At 39.9% G+C, this 14,519-nt stretch overlaps 1 protein-coding gene across 5 annotated transcripts in view; it reads right to left on the bottom strand.

Moving 5' to 3' along the window:
• SLC12A6 (solute carrier family 12 member 6) overlaps positions 1-14,519 on the bottom strand; it is a 108,743-nt gene that overhangs the window by 86,765 nt on the left and 7,459 nt on the right. The window contains exon 1 of one of the 5 annotated variants that reach the window (XM_010386313.2): positions 1,492-2,062. The exons of the other annotated variants lie outside the window; for them this stretch is intronic. Coding sequence (XP_010384615.2) covers positions 1,492-1,609 — 118 coding nt within the window. The 5' untranslated portion in view covers positions 1,610-2,062. Of the gene's footprint in view, positions 1-1,491; positions 2,063-14,519 lie in introns of those variants that run through there. 5 annotated transcript variants of the gene reach the window in all.

The raw sequence follows: 14,519 nt of genomic DNA, 5'->3' as shown, positions 1-14,519 counted from the left end.
CCTGAGAGAGAACCTAATTGAGCTGAAGTGGAGTTGTAGAGAATCACATTCAAGTTCAAAGTAGATTAAACTTGATTTCCACTTTCCATCATCCTATTCAGCAAAATGAAAATAACCTCGGGGACAAAGAGTTTACAAAAAATTTTTTCCTGATATTCCCCTAAAAATTCCCTCACTAGAAGGAAAACCCAAAAGGAACATTTCCCTTAACAGTTTGTATCTTCAAATAAGATTCATAAAAATTCTCGAATGGTTTTAAGAAAGAATAACCAACCGCTGTTTACACCAAGGAACTGCAATGTGTTACATGCTATAAAGGAAAGTGAGAATAATAGAATCACAGAATTAAAAGTAATTTTGAGGCTGGATGCAGTGGCTCACACCTGTAATCCCAGCACTTTGGGGGGCCGAAGTGAGGGATCGCTTGAGGTCAGGAGTTTGAGACCAGCCTGGCCAAAATGGTGAAACCTTGTCTGTACTAAAAATACAAAAATTAGCTGGGCGTGGTGACAGGCACCTGTAATCTCAACTACTTGGGAGGCTGAGGCAAAATAATCGCTTGAACCGGAGAGGCAGAGGTTGCAGTAAGCCGAGATCACCCCACTGCATTCCAGCCTGGGTGACAGAGCAAGACTCCATCTCCAAAAACATAAAATAAAAGTAATTTTGAGAGCTTATTCCCTTATCCTTAATCCATATAACTAAAGAAGCTGCTCACAATTTAGACTTGAAAAATAAGGGCCTTCAAATTACAACTATATTTAATACTATAATATTAACAAAGATTTAATTGCTTGTTTAAAAATTCAAAACCACAATTCCCCTAGCAAGTGCGAACTGTTACCATTTAAAGAAAATAACAGGGATAATCACATTCATGAAATACTTTTTTTAACCTGATGCTATGCTAGTCACCACAATGACCATCGATCGTACTTTTTTCTGCCATTAATAAATTCTTAGACCATTCACTATTGAATTACTGTTTAAGCTGGCAAACTGAGGTAAAATACTGAATAACCTGAGAAGTCACAAGTACAGTCAAAGTCCACGGTACAAAACTACTGAACCATGCTCCCTCTTTATATAATATTTTATAAACTGCTAAGTTTAAATGTCATCCACTCGTTAGGTTAAAAGTCTTCACCAGATACAATCTAAACTGTGAGGAAAAAGTGAATTCTAAATTCCACATAAATTGACTTCTACTGTGCCTTTCTTTTTGCTTGAAAACTCTTCAAACATTGCCACTGATTCGGTTTCACCTGTTGCTAATGAACACAGAACTCATTGTGGGTAAAAACAAACCAGTGTGTGAGAAAAGTAAGAGAAGTTATCAGATATACAGGGGAGTGAAACAAGTAACTGAAAAACACCTTAACCACAACACTTTCCTCTGTCCTAAAGAACGCATTTTGAATTTTGATATTCTAGTTACCTCTTTCATGAAAAATTTTATAGCTTCCAAAAGCTCCCAAGTTGCGTACTCACCTGGTTCATCTGAGTCCTGAATCCGGGCTTTTATGTCTGCTAAACTAGGCTCTTGAGAGATTGAAGCCGCTGTCCCCTCCTCTGGGTCCTCTACCTTAGTCACAGTAAAATGTGGCATTGTTATAGTTAGGTAATACTTTGCTCTTTCTGTATTTAAACTTCCTTCCAATTAGTTTTCCCTGCCTACCTCTTCCTTGCTGTCCTTTCAGACTGTGATCCCTGCCCACAGGAGACAGTGGCTGGGATTCGGGAAGTACTTTAAGCTCACGTGACCTACAGCCCTGAGGGAGTGGAGCGCTTGAAGACACGCCTTCCACAGTGTTTATCATTCACTTAAAAGGATTAAGCACTCCACCCTCGCTTATTGTTATTAACCTGAAGAACCCCAAGAACAGTTTAGCCTGCTTTCCCAAAGCTGCCGAAACCTGGAGCCTGGACAGAATTCACAGTGAGTTACTGTCCACCGCTTGCTCCTCTATTGACTTCCTTCACTGAAGTTGTCATCCTTATCTGCACGTCATGATCTCAACCTCTGCCCTCATATTTCACACAAGAAAGATTAGGGAACAGTTCACTTTTTTTTTTTTTTTTCTTTTTGCGACAGGGTCTCGCTCTGTTGCCGAGCCTGGAGTGCAATGGCGCGATCTCAGCTCACTGCAACCTTCGCCACCGGGGTTCAAGCGATTCTCCTGCATCAGCCTCCCAAGTATCTGGGACTACAGACATGCGCCACCACGCCCGGCTAAGTTTTTTTTTTTTTTTAGCAGAGACGGGGGGGGGGGTGGGGGGGGGTCTCACCATGTTGCTCAGGCTAGTCTCAAACTCCTGACCTCAAATGATCCGCCCACCTCGGTCTCCCACAGAGCTGGATAAACAGGCATGAGCCACCGTGCCGGCCAGGAACGGTTCATTTTATACTGTCCTCTTTAAAGAAAGGCTGGCATTACATCAACCTAGAATATGAAAGATACGGCTGTGCACGGTGGCTCATGCCTGTAATCCTAACACTTTGGGAGGCCAAGGTGGGTGGATCACCTGAGGTCAGGAGTTCCAGACTGGCCTGGCCAACATGGGAAACCCCATCTCTACTAAAAATACAAAAATTACCTGGGCGTGGCAGCGCATGCCTGCAGTCCCAGCTGCTCAGGAGGCTGAGGCAGGAGAACCCCTTGAATCCAGGAGGCGGAGACTGCAGTGAGCCGAGATCGTGCCACTGCACTCCAGCCTAGGCAACACAGCGAGACTGTCTAAAAAAAAAAGAAAGAAAGAAAATACATATATATATGTTTAAAGAGTTCGGAACTTTTGTATCGTACAGAGTGGTTGTTTCAAAGAAAATAAAAAAAGTCCCAGAAAATCCCTTTAAGTGGTGTATAGTTCCTTTAGCATACACTTAAATATTTAATTCTTGATATATTTTATCAGACAACTGTATCAAGTTCTCAACTGACAACTTCAGAGTATGAGGTTCTACCTCTGTACTTAGTAGGGCAGTTCAGTAAATTGAACCCTGTGTAACGTCCATATTGATGATGTAGTATAAGGCCTCTGTTATTGGCAATGCCTTCCATCTGACAAGTAAGGTTGTGTTAAATTTAACTGAAGCAATGATGCTTTGAATTCTTATTCTTTCAGTTATATACCACTTCTTGCAGCACTACTCACAACAGCCAAAATATGGAATCAACTTAAGTGCCCATCAACACATGAGTATATAAAGAAAACGTGGAATATATACACAACGGAATACTATTCAGCCATAAAAATGAAATCATGTCATTTGCGGCAACAATGGATGGAACTGGAGGTCATTATGTTAAGTGAAATAAGCCAAGCATAGTGAGACAAATATCACATTTTCACTCATACATAGGAGCTAAAAATGTGGATCTCATGAAGATAGAAAGTAGAATGGTTGTTACCAGAGGCCAGGAAGTGTAGGGGGAAGGGAGGATTAAAGAGAAAAAAAGAAGGTAAATATAAAAGCACAATCACGCTGATAATTGATTTAAGCTAGCAAGAATACTGGCCTTGTTTTGGAATAAACTTTTTTTTTTTTTTTTAAGGCGGAGTCTTGCTCTGTCACCCGGACTGGAGTGCAGTGGCCGGATCTCAGCTCACTGCAAGCTCTGCCTCCCGGGTTTATGCCAATTCTACTGCCGCAGCCTCCCGAGTAGCTGGGACTACAGGCTGCCCGCCACCTCGCCCGGCTAGTTTTTTTTTTTTTTTTGTATTTTTAGTAGAGACGGGGTTTCACCATGTTAGTCAGGATGGTCTCGATCTCCTGACCTCGTGATCCGCCCGTCTCGGCCTCCCAAAGTGCTGGGATTACAGGCTTGAGCCACCGCGCCCAGCCATTTTTTTTTTTTTTTTTAAAGGAAAAGACAAGCCAGGCGAGGTGGCTCACACCTATAATCCCAGCACTTTGGGAGGCTGAGGTGGGCGGATCACGAGGTGAGGAGATCGAGACCATCCTGGCTAACACGGTGAAAGCCCATCTCTACTAACAATACAAAAAAACTTAGCCGGGCATGGTGGCGGGCGCCTGTAGTCCCAGCTACTCAGGAGGCTGAGACAGGAGAATGGTGTGAACCTGGGAAGTGGAGTTTGCAGTGAGCCAAGACTGCACCACTGCACTCCAGCCTGGGCGACCGACTGAGAGTCTGTCTCAAAAAAATAAATAAATAAAATAAAATAAAGGAAAAGAAAACCCTACAAATATATACCGCTTCTAAAAGAGAAGGAAATCAATGAAGATCTAGTTTGTACTCTGCATTGCACTAGAAACTTTACATCATGATCTCATTTAATCAGCCCAAAAACAGAAACGTCAGGCTAAGAAACTTGCCTAAAGTCACCATTGTAAATGGTGAAACTCAAATTTAAAACCTCTAATGCCCTGAGCTAGGCAACATAGAGGACGTTTCAAAGAAAGAAAAGTCATAAACACTCACCTAAATTTTATTTCATTGGCTCCTAATAGCACTGGTTTGGCTGCACAGGTTCTCTCCTACGGTGAACTATATATAAAAGTGCAGGGGCATAGAAAATTGAAGGCAAAGTTAAAGTAGTACAGAAAAAGCTGAGAGAAAATTAGTAAAGCTGAGGTGTGTGATGTGCATGGACAGTGATTAAAGGTGGGATGTGAGAAATAGCTATTTAAAGTACAATACACTATCACAATGAGGTATCGCTACACACTCACCAAGATGGCTAAAATTCATAAGACTAAAAACACCAAATTTGGCAAGACTGTGGAACAAAAAGAACTTTCATACACTGTTGTTGGGGGTATAAATTAGTACAACCACTATGGAAAAGGGTCTGACACTTTCCCCTATAATCTGGCAATTCCACTCATAGGTATTTCCCTTAAAAATGAAAATATATTCCCACAAAAGGACTTGTACAAAAATGTTCACAACAGTTTATTCATAATATCCAAAAACTGGAAACATCTTAGGTACACATTCACAAGAGAATGGATAAAGTGTAATATAGTCATACAAAGGATTACTATTCAGCAATAAAAAGGAATAAACTATTGATATGTTCAACGACATAGATGAATCTCAAAAACCTTATGGCTAGGTGAAAGACACTTTAAACAGAAGAGTACATAATATGTGAATCCACTTTTATAAGGTTTTAGAACAGACAAAACTACCTATGATGCAGAAAAAGCAGGACAATGGTTGGATCTGGGAGAATGGAGATACAGATTAAATGGGACTAGGTCTGAAAGAACTTCCTAGAATGATGGTAACATTCTACATCTTGATGGGGTTTAGGATTCCACAGGTGCATGCATTTGTGAAAACTCAGCCAATGTTCACTTAAAACCTGTGCCTTTGCTGGGCGTGGTGGCTCACGCCTGTAATCCTAGCACTTTGGGAAGCGGAGGTGGACAGATCACCAGAGGTCAGGAGTTCGAGACCAGCCTGACCAACATGGAGAAACATCGTCTCTACTAAAAATACAAAATTAGCCAGGTGTGGTGACACATGCCTATAATCCCAACTACTGGGGAGGCTAAGCAGGAGAATCATTTGAACCTGGGAGGCGAAGGTTGCGGTGAGCCGACATCATTGCACTCCAGTCTGGGCAACAAGAGTGAAACTCTGTCTCAAAAAAAAAAAAAAAAAGGCCGGGCGCGGTGGCTCAAGCCTGTAATCCCAGCACTTTGGGAGGCCGAGACGGGCGGATCATGAGGTCAGGAGATCGAGACCATCCTGGCTAATACGGTGAAACCCCGTCTCTACTAAAAAATACAAAAAACTAGCCGGGCGACGAGGCGGGCGCCTGTAGTCCCAGCTACTCGGGAGGCTGAGACAGGAGAATGGCGTGAACCCGGGAGGCGGAGTTTGCAGTGAGCTGAGAGCCAGCCACTGCACTCCAGCCTGGGCAGCAGAGCAAGACTCCGTCTCAAAAAAAAAAAAAAAAAAAAAAAAAAAAAACTTGTGCCTTCACTGTATGAAGTTTACTTCAAAAGAAAAAAGCTGCAGTTACTGAATTCTAATTCATAATTATGAATTATAAGTTATAATTCATAATAATACATTGTGAAGTATTTGTGGGAGGTGAACTGATTCTGCAATTTACCTTAAAATGCATACAATAGGAATATATGGACACTTATGTAAAAAGACAAGTATAATAAAATGTCAATGACAGAATCTGGGTAGTGGGTGTATGGGTGTTCACTATAAATCTTTCGACTTCCTGTATACTTGAAATTTTTCATAATAGGCTGGGCGTGGTGGCTCATGCCTGTAATCCCAGCACTTTGGGAGGCCAAGGTCAAGATTACTTGAGATCAGGAGTTTGAGACCAGCCCGGCCAACATGGTGCAAACCCATCTCCACTAAAAACACAAAAATTAGCCGGGCATGATGGTGGACGCCTGTAATCCCAACTACTTGGGAGGCTGAGGCAGGAGAATTGCTTGAACCCGGGCTGGTGGAAGTTGCAATGTGCTGAGATTGCATCACTGCACTCCAGCCTGGGCGACAGAGTGAAACTCTGTCAAAAAAAAAAAAAAAAGAGAGAGAAAGAAAAAAGAAAATTTTCATAATAAAATGTTGAAAAAATACAATGGACACCATTATGAAAATGAATAAGCAAGTCACATACTGGGAGAAAATATTCACAAAACATATACTTGACAAAGGAGATCTGTATCTAGAAGATATAAAAATTCCCTACACCTCAATAATATGAAGACAAATAAAATGGTCAATAGATTTAAACAACTGACAAAGGAAGATACGGAAACCACTAAAAACCATGGAAAAAGTGCTCATCCCTGGCCATCAGGGAAATGCAAATTAAAATCACAATTTAAAACAAGGGTCCCCAACCCCTGGGCATGGACTGGTACTGGTCCCTGGCCTGTTAGGAACGGAGCCACACAGCAGGAGGTGAGAGGCAGGCAAGCATTACTGCCTGAGTGCCGCCTCCTGTCAGATCAGCGGCAGCATTAGATTCTCATAGGAGTGCCAACCCTATTGTGAAGTGCACATGCGAGGGATCTAAGCTATGTGTTCCTTATGAGAATATAATGCCTGATGACCTGAGGTGGAACAGTTTCGTGCCAAAACCATGCCTGTCCCCCACCTTACTCTGTGGAAAAAATTGTCTTCCATGAAACCAGTCTCTGATGCCAAAAAGGTTGGGGACTGCTGATTTAAAAGACTGTTGGCATCCAGGCATGGTGGCTCAGGCCCGTAATCCCAGCACTTTTGGGGGCCAAACTGGAAGGACTGCTTGATCTCAGGAGTTTAAGACCAGCCTGGGCAACATGGTGAAACCCTTTCTCTACCAAAATTCAGAAAAATTTAACCAGGTGTGCTACTGCACACCTGTAGTCCCAGCTGAGGCAGAAGGATTGCTTGAACCTGGGAGGTTGAGGCTGCAGTAAGCCCTAAATGTGCCACTGCACGCCAGCCTAGGTGACAGAGTGAGATCTTGTCTCAAAACAGAAAAAAAAAAAAAAAGACTTTGGCAAAGATGTAACACAAACATTGGTGGGGAGTGTAAAATGGCACAATCATGTTGGAAAAAGTTCCAGCAGTTTTTTATAAATCAAAAACATATGCCTACCCTAAGAACCAGCAATTCTTGTTCTCAGTATTTTTACCCAAGAGAAATAAAAGCATAAGTCCACAAAAAATTCAAACAAATATGTATATAACAGCTTTATTCATAACAACCCAAGCAGGAAACAGCCCAGGTATCCATCAATAAAATAGCCAGCCTGTAGTATACGGCACACGATGAATTATTATTCAACGATAAACAGGAATCATACAGGTATGAAATATTTTCATTTTTATACTTTAAAGAAATTATGGTATTTTTTTTTTTTTTTTTTTGAGATGGAGTCTTGCTCTGTCGCCCAGGCTGGAGTGCAGTGGCCGGATCTCAGCTCACTGCAAGCTCCGCCTCCCGGCCCACGCCATTCTCCTGCCTCAGCCTCCCAAGTAACTGGGACTACAGGCGCCCGCCACCTCGCCTGGCTAGTTTTTTGTATTTTTTTTAGAAGAGACAGGGTTTCACCGCGTTAGCCAGGATGGTCTCGATCTCCTGACCTCGTGATCCGCCCGTCTCAGCCTCCCAAAGTGCTGGGATTACAGGCTTGAGTCACCACGCCCGGCCGAAATTATGGTATTTTTAAGTAATAAGGTATAAAGGTCAGGCCAGGGCAAAAGGGGCATTTATAATGGCATTACTCCCATAGAGCTTTACATATTAGGCCAAATCTTATACATACTGTATTTATGTTATTAGTTTCAGTAAAACGCATTATTTGTGACTATATTATACCTGCTAAAAAATAGTTAGCATGCCCATTCTTCAGAGGAGTGGGTCTATTTTGGGGTAATATTTTGACATTGCAACTTAATATGTTACACTAGCATAGCTCAGAACTCAAAATAACCAGTATTTTATTAAACCCATTTATTAAAAAAAAAAAATTTAAGTTAGATTTAGTGAAAAGATTGAAACAATTAAGGGAAAGTCAGTGGGAAATTATTTTCAATATAAGGATTCTCTATCAGAGGGCTACCGGTAAGGAAACAGCAGCTTCTACCCCACACTCCGCACCCCTTCGAGTGCGATATCATTTAGAAGGTTAGGCGAACATGAAAGGATGTGAACCACTGTTTTACAACTACTGCTTTGCAAATATCTCTGGTAAAGAACTTTTTTTTTCTTTGAATTTCCAATTCATTATGGGCAAATAATTTTGCTAAAAAACAGTAAAAATGAATTACTAGAAAAATAAAATGTATACCAAATATAAGCCCCAATTTGTTATTATTTGATTTGACAGACATAAATTTGTTCTATCAAACTGCTATGCAAGTTTCTAAAAACTCAATTTCTGAACTTATCTCCTCACAGATAATAAACAGCTCATGGGTCAGCACTGTCTCGTCCTACACTCTAAATAGTTCTGTGTTAGAAAACGCTGTAAACATCTTACAGGAGAATGAGCAGTTCACCACTTACATTTAGGGTTACTACTATAGCTGGAGTCTGAAAGGTACAGTCTCATTCTTAAGTAGAAGATGTATACACATTTTCCTTATTTATAATATTCAGCAAACCCTTTTATCCCTCTGCAACTGAGACAGGAAATGTTAGTGAAAAATATAAAAATGATCACAAATTCTAAATTTTGCCTTACTATGTATAAAATTATTAAAAGAATTGAATGAATCAATTACTTTGGTAAAGACCAACTATCATGGGATGGCAAAGACTTACAGCTTAAGCCTTTTAAATCTTGACTTGAAACTGTCTATGAAAATGGATTTTTATGAGATGTTATCAGTGGTGAATATATAATGAATTTGGGGGCTAAAACTAAAAATAGAAGAATGAAATGTCATCCATCAGAAATGAAACCCTGAGTCACTGAATGTCTGTGTTCATAGCTGCCAGTGCTACCTCTTTGGTTAGTGATTTACATATTTATAAATATCTAAAAGACATTATTTTCTAATGGATTCATCATATTGTAGAGTAAGAAAGGCAAAGAGGTCTCCAAGTTAAAGCCTCAGGAAAATCTCATGCTTTAACTGAGACTGAAAGGATCATGCATTTACTCAATATTTGAGTGCCAAGAAATAGGAATGAAATGGAGAGCAAGACACTGTTCCTGCCCAAGGAGCTCACGGTCTTATTATCCAATTAACTATAGACTCAAAGGCAATATAAAACTAGGATTACATGTCTAATGCACTATAAGCAAAGAATGAACCTTGAGAACACAACACACCACCACCTGCCCAGTTACTTTTTCAGAGACCTAAAAGTTGTGTCTTCACTAGAGGAAAGAATAGAGTAGGATAGCTGATGGCTAGCTAATTTGATAGCTGCTTCAGCCATTTCGGCTGATGATCCAAATACTAAAGCAGGCACTACCAAATGCCTTTGAGTCCTCAGTTTTAACTATTGCCTCTTTCACAATATCACAACTCTTTATAAAAGGCTGCCACCTTTTTCCTTAGTCTGACGTCAACATAGCCCAGGTATGATAGACAGAACCTAAGAATCACCAACCAAAGAGGTAGCGCTGGCAGCTATGAACACACACATTCAGTGACTCAGGGTTTCGTTTCGGATCTAAGACATTTCATTCTTCCATTATGAAATGCTTGCTAGATTAAAAATGGGCTCCTAGTCAACACAAAAAACTGTATAGAAAATAAAACTGACATTAAGCAACATATTGTTAAAACTAAGAACATATTTCTAAAAATGTGAGAAAAGGAAAATGAAAACACAACCCAAAACAAAATTTTTTAGATCTACTGAGACTTGGGTCAAAATCTTCGTTAGCTTTAGGACAGAAGGATTAATGTAACTAAATCGATAACTGTTGATGTAACTCAGCACTACTACACTGCTCTAGGCACATAATTTGTGTAAAAGACAATGAAATACATATCCTTATGCTAGATTTCCTTTTAGGAACACAGAATCTAAGTTATTCAGAGAATATGTCATTTTATTACTTTTTTTTTTTTTTTTTTTTTGATACAGGGTCTTGCTCTGTCACCCAGGCTGGAGTGCAGGAGCATGATCATGGCTCACTACAGCCTTGACCTCTCGGACTCAAGGAATCCTTCCATCCCAGCCTCCCAAGTAGCTGGGACTACAGGTGCACACCACCACACCCGGCTGCATTTTTTTTTTTTTTTAAGAGATGAAGTTTCACTACGTTGCCCAGGCTAGCAATTATGTCTTAATAAATGTTTCAATAGGGCCAACTACTATTAGCGTACCAGAGAAAATGCAATGTAATGACAAAAATGCTGGTCTTAGAACTACATGTGCCTGGGTTCAATTCATTATTCTTCAATTTATTATTTGTATGACCTTGGGCAACTTACTCAACCTTATCAACCTCAGGTTTCTCCTGGATAAGAAAAATTTCATCTTAGTACAGAATAAAATGACTTTCTTAAAAATGAAAAAATGCCAAAATTGGTCATTTTTCAAAAGGGAAAAGAACTGACCTTATCTAATAGGGAAGAACATTTTTCTATTCCTATCAATTCTTAAAATTTCATTTGAAATGTAGCATGCTGCTGAACCAGAAAAAAATAAACTGAGCATAATCTTTTGCATGCATCTTAGGATATAAATTAGCTAGCTGTGAAAAAAAGCTGTTAACAGCAACAACAACTTTAGCCAGGCACAGTGGCTCATGCCTGTAATCCCAGCACTTTGGGAGGCCGAGGTAGGCGGATCACAAGGTCAGGAGTTCGAGACCTAAACATAGTGAAACCCCATCTCTACTAAAAATACAAAAATTAACCGGGCATGGTGGCACACGCCTGTAATCCCAGCTACTCAGGAGGCTGAGGCAGGAGAACTGCTTGAACCTGAGAGGCGGAGGCTGCAGTGAGCCGAGATAGCCCCACTGCACTACAGCCTGGGCAACAGAGCGAGACTCCATCTCAAAAAAAAAAAAAAAATTAAATATGGTAAATGCAAATGCTTTCAAAATAGAATAAAGGTAAATTTTGGTTAGATTCAATTTCTCATAGCTCCTCAAAGTGAAAATGTACATGTGTACATAAAGTTTTTAACTTATTAGTGTTCTCTCTTCTCTCTTTTTTTAAACTAGCAATATGAAAAATAAATAGCTTTACCCTAAAGTAAATGTTGACCTGTCTGGTAAAATGAGAGCAATTCAGGTGCTACTCTGCCAAAAATTAAAGTTGTTTACCAAATGGTAATGACTATAAACAGATGAATGTCATCAATTGAGTTTTTTGCTCAAGTCCACGACAAATATAACGAGCATTAGCAATGCCATAATAAAACTATAAACAGAAACTGCCACTGGCTAATTTAGCTAGAAAACTGGAGACTGAAACCCGGCTCTGAGCTAAGATAACAGGAAATTTTAAAAAGAAAAAAAAAGACTAAAATTAGAATTAAGACCTGTCATTTCCTAACAATGTGGCTTTTGTTTTCTATTTCTATGGTTTTCAACTACAAAAACTGAAATTTTAAGAAGCAAAAAACTTCAGCCCTTACATTTTTTTCAATTAAGACATCCAAAGGTAACTTCAAAATTTCAGGTTTCACATAGCCCCTCAGACTGACTGACTTACAATACTGACTTGATTCTGAAATCTCGTTAAGTATAAATTCCACTTTAACAGTAGCTTAAAAATTCTTCAAAAGTAAAAGGCACCTGACTATCAGAAATGTTAAAATACGGTAATGTACACACCTTAGAGCTGAGCAAATATGGTAACAGTGTTTCCTACTAATCAGGTATTGAACTTCTGCCATTAAGGCAAGGTGCTGTATGCATGTGTATATGGTGTATGTTCTGCAGTTTTGTGCTTGTACCTTCAAATGTAATTGTTAAGATTCTTAAAAAGTATACCAGGGCCAGGTGCAGTGGGTCACACCTGTAATCCTAGCAGTTTGGGAAGCCGAGGTGGGCAGATCGCTTGAGCCCAGGAGTTTGAGACCAACCTGAGCAACGTGGCAAAACCCCATCTCTACCAAAAGCAAATACAAAAATTAGCTGGGCATGGTGGCGCATGCCTGTAGTCCTAGCTACTCGGGAGGCTGAGGTGGGAGGATCGCTTGAGCCCAGGAGTTCAAGACTGCAGTGTACTACAATTGTGCCTCTGAATATCCACTGCCTACCCAAGTCCAGCCTGGGTAACAGAGCTAGCCCCATCTCAAAAAATAAAAAAATACATACACTGAAGCACTACCTAGACCCCGTCTCAAAAAATAAAAAAATATATACACTGAAGCACTAATTACAGGGTTTTAACAGAGAATAGCTGCTTGTTTTTCCATATACTTGTAAAACTTATAACTTCATTAAAAGAATACATTGTTTTAACATTCACAAAATTGAAATGCTCATGATTCTACACTATAGCTCTCCAAACTTTCATACCTACTCCTCAGAAATACACATCACCAAAAACTTAAACACATGTAACTTCATTCTTCTGAAACATCAAGCTCACCAGCTACAGCTTTGTAGACTGTGCACAAGGGCATTAAGCCAGAAGGGCAAGGGGAAGGGGGGTGAAATCCAGCTTGCCCTTCTCCAGTGAAGCCATGATGGCTCAGGGCACAAAGAGGTGCCTTTTTAGAATTTGCACAAAGTTCTTAGTAGTCCAGAAGTATATGTTAGACACGAAGGGCAAAAGAAGCAGCAGCCATAATTCAAAAGCTTACAGCATTATAAGTTGCCTTAAATGTCAGCATTAGAAACATTCCCCTTCTTCTAACAGCTTTAAAATGGGAAAGCACGACTTTCATAAGGTTCCCAGGTTTGCAGGAGTACCTTCTTTCTTTAGTTTCCTTCCATTCCAGTAAAGGTAATATCAACATTTATGAGAATTTGGAATCTAGAAACATGCCACTGAGAAGAATTTGGGCTCATGATGGAAAGACTTAGTGAGGACATAGAAGAGATCACCAAAGATCAAAGATAAGAAGTTGAGGTAATCACTGTATCAATCACTGATATTTAATCAAATACCTACAGTATTCTAGGACACACTCAATAAAAGAAAATCCTTTAATTGTAATTTAACTTTTTAAAAAATTGGCCAGGCATGGCGGCTCATGCCTCCAATCCTAGCACTTTGAGAGACCCAAGTGGGAGGATCACTTGAGCTCAGAGAGTTCCCAGACAGCTTCAAAGATAAAAGCTAAGAAATAGTAAAATGTACCTTTTACTCTACTTCAACAAATTATAAACAGTTGCTAATCTTGTTTTGTCTATCTCTCCCCAACTTTTTTGGGGAGGAGTGGGGAAGAAGGAGCTGGAGTACATTTCATTTAACCTGTAAATACTTCAATATATATCTGTATAGATAACAGCTTTACATTACTACAATGTCATAAACATCTCTAAGAAAATTAACAATTTCTTAATATTGTTTAATATCATGTACATGTTCAAATTTCCCCCACTTGTCTCAAAAGTATCTTTTTTCATTTGTTTTATGCACATCAGAATCCAAACCAAGTTCACACACTGCATCTGGCTGATATGGCTCTTTTTATTTGTAACAGCTTTCCCTCTCTTCCCATCACTCCTCCTCCGCCCCATCCCAGTTATTTGTTGAAGAATCTAGTTATTCAATAAGACTTTCCATACTCTGGATTTGGCTGATTGCTTCTTGTGGTGTAAAGCAGTATATTATAAAGTTTAATCTGGCTATGGAGTATAGAGAAGAGAGGAAAAACAGTTTAGGTCTATAACCAAAATGTTTTGGACAAGTGATACTGAAAAGCTTTTTTTAAAGAAAAAAAAATCTAAGGCCAGGCATGGTGGCTCACACCTGTAATCCCAGCACTTTGGGAGTCTGAGGTGGGCTAACTGCTTGAACGCAGGAGTTCGAGACCAGCCTGGGCAACATGGTAAAACCTCATCTCTACAAAAAAAAGTTAGCTGGGCATGGTGGTATGTACCTGTGTTCCCAGCTACTCAAGAGGCTGAGGTGGAGGATTGCTTGAGC

The sequence above is a fragment of the Rhinopithecus roxellana genome, chromosome 5 (assembly GCF_007565055.1).
Source record: "Rhinopithecus roxellana isolate Shanxi Qingling chromosome 5, ASM756505v1, whole genome shotgun sequence".
Taxonomy (NCBI): Eukaryota; Metazoa; Chordata; class Mammalia; order Primates; family Cercopithecidae; genus Rhinopithecus; species Rhinopithecus roxellana.
Note: the sequence above shows the minus strand (reverse complement) of the source record. Positions and strands in the feature narration are given on the sequence as shown.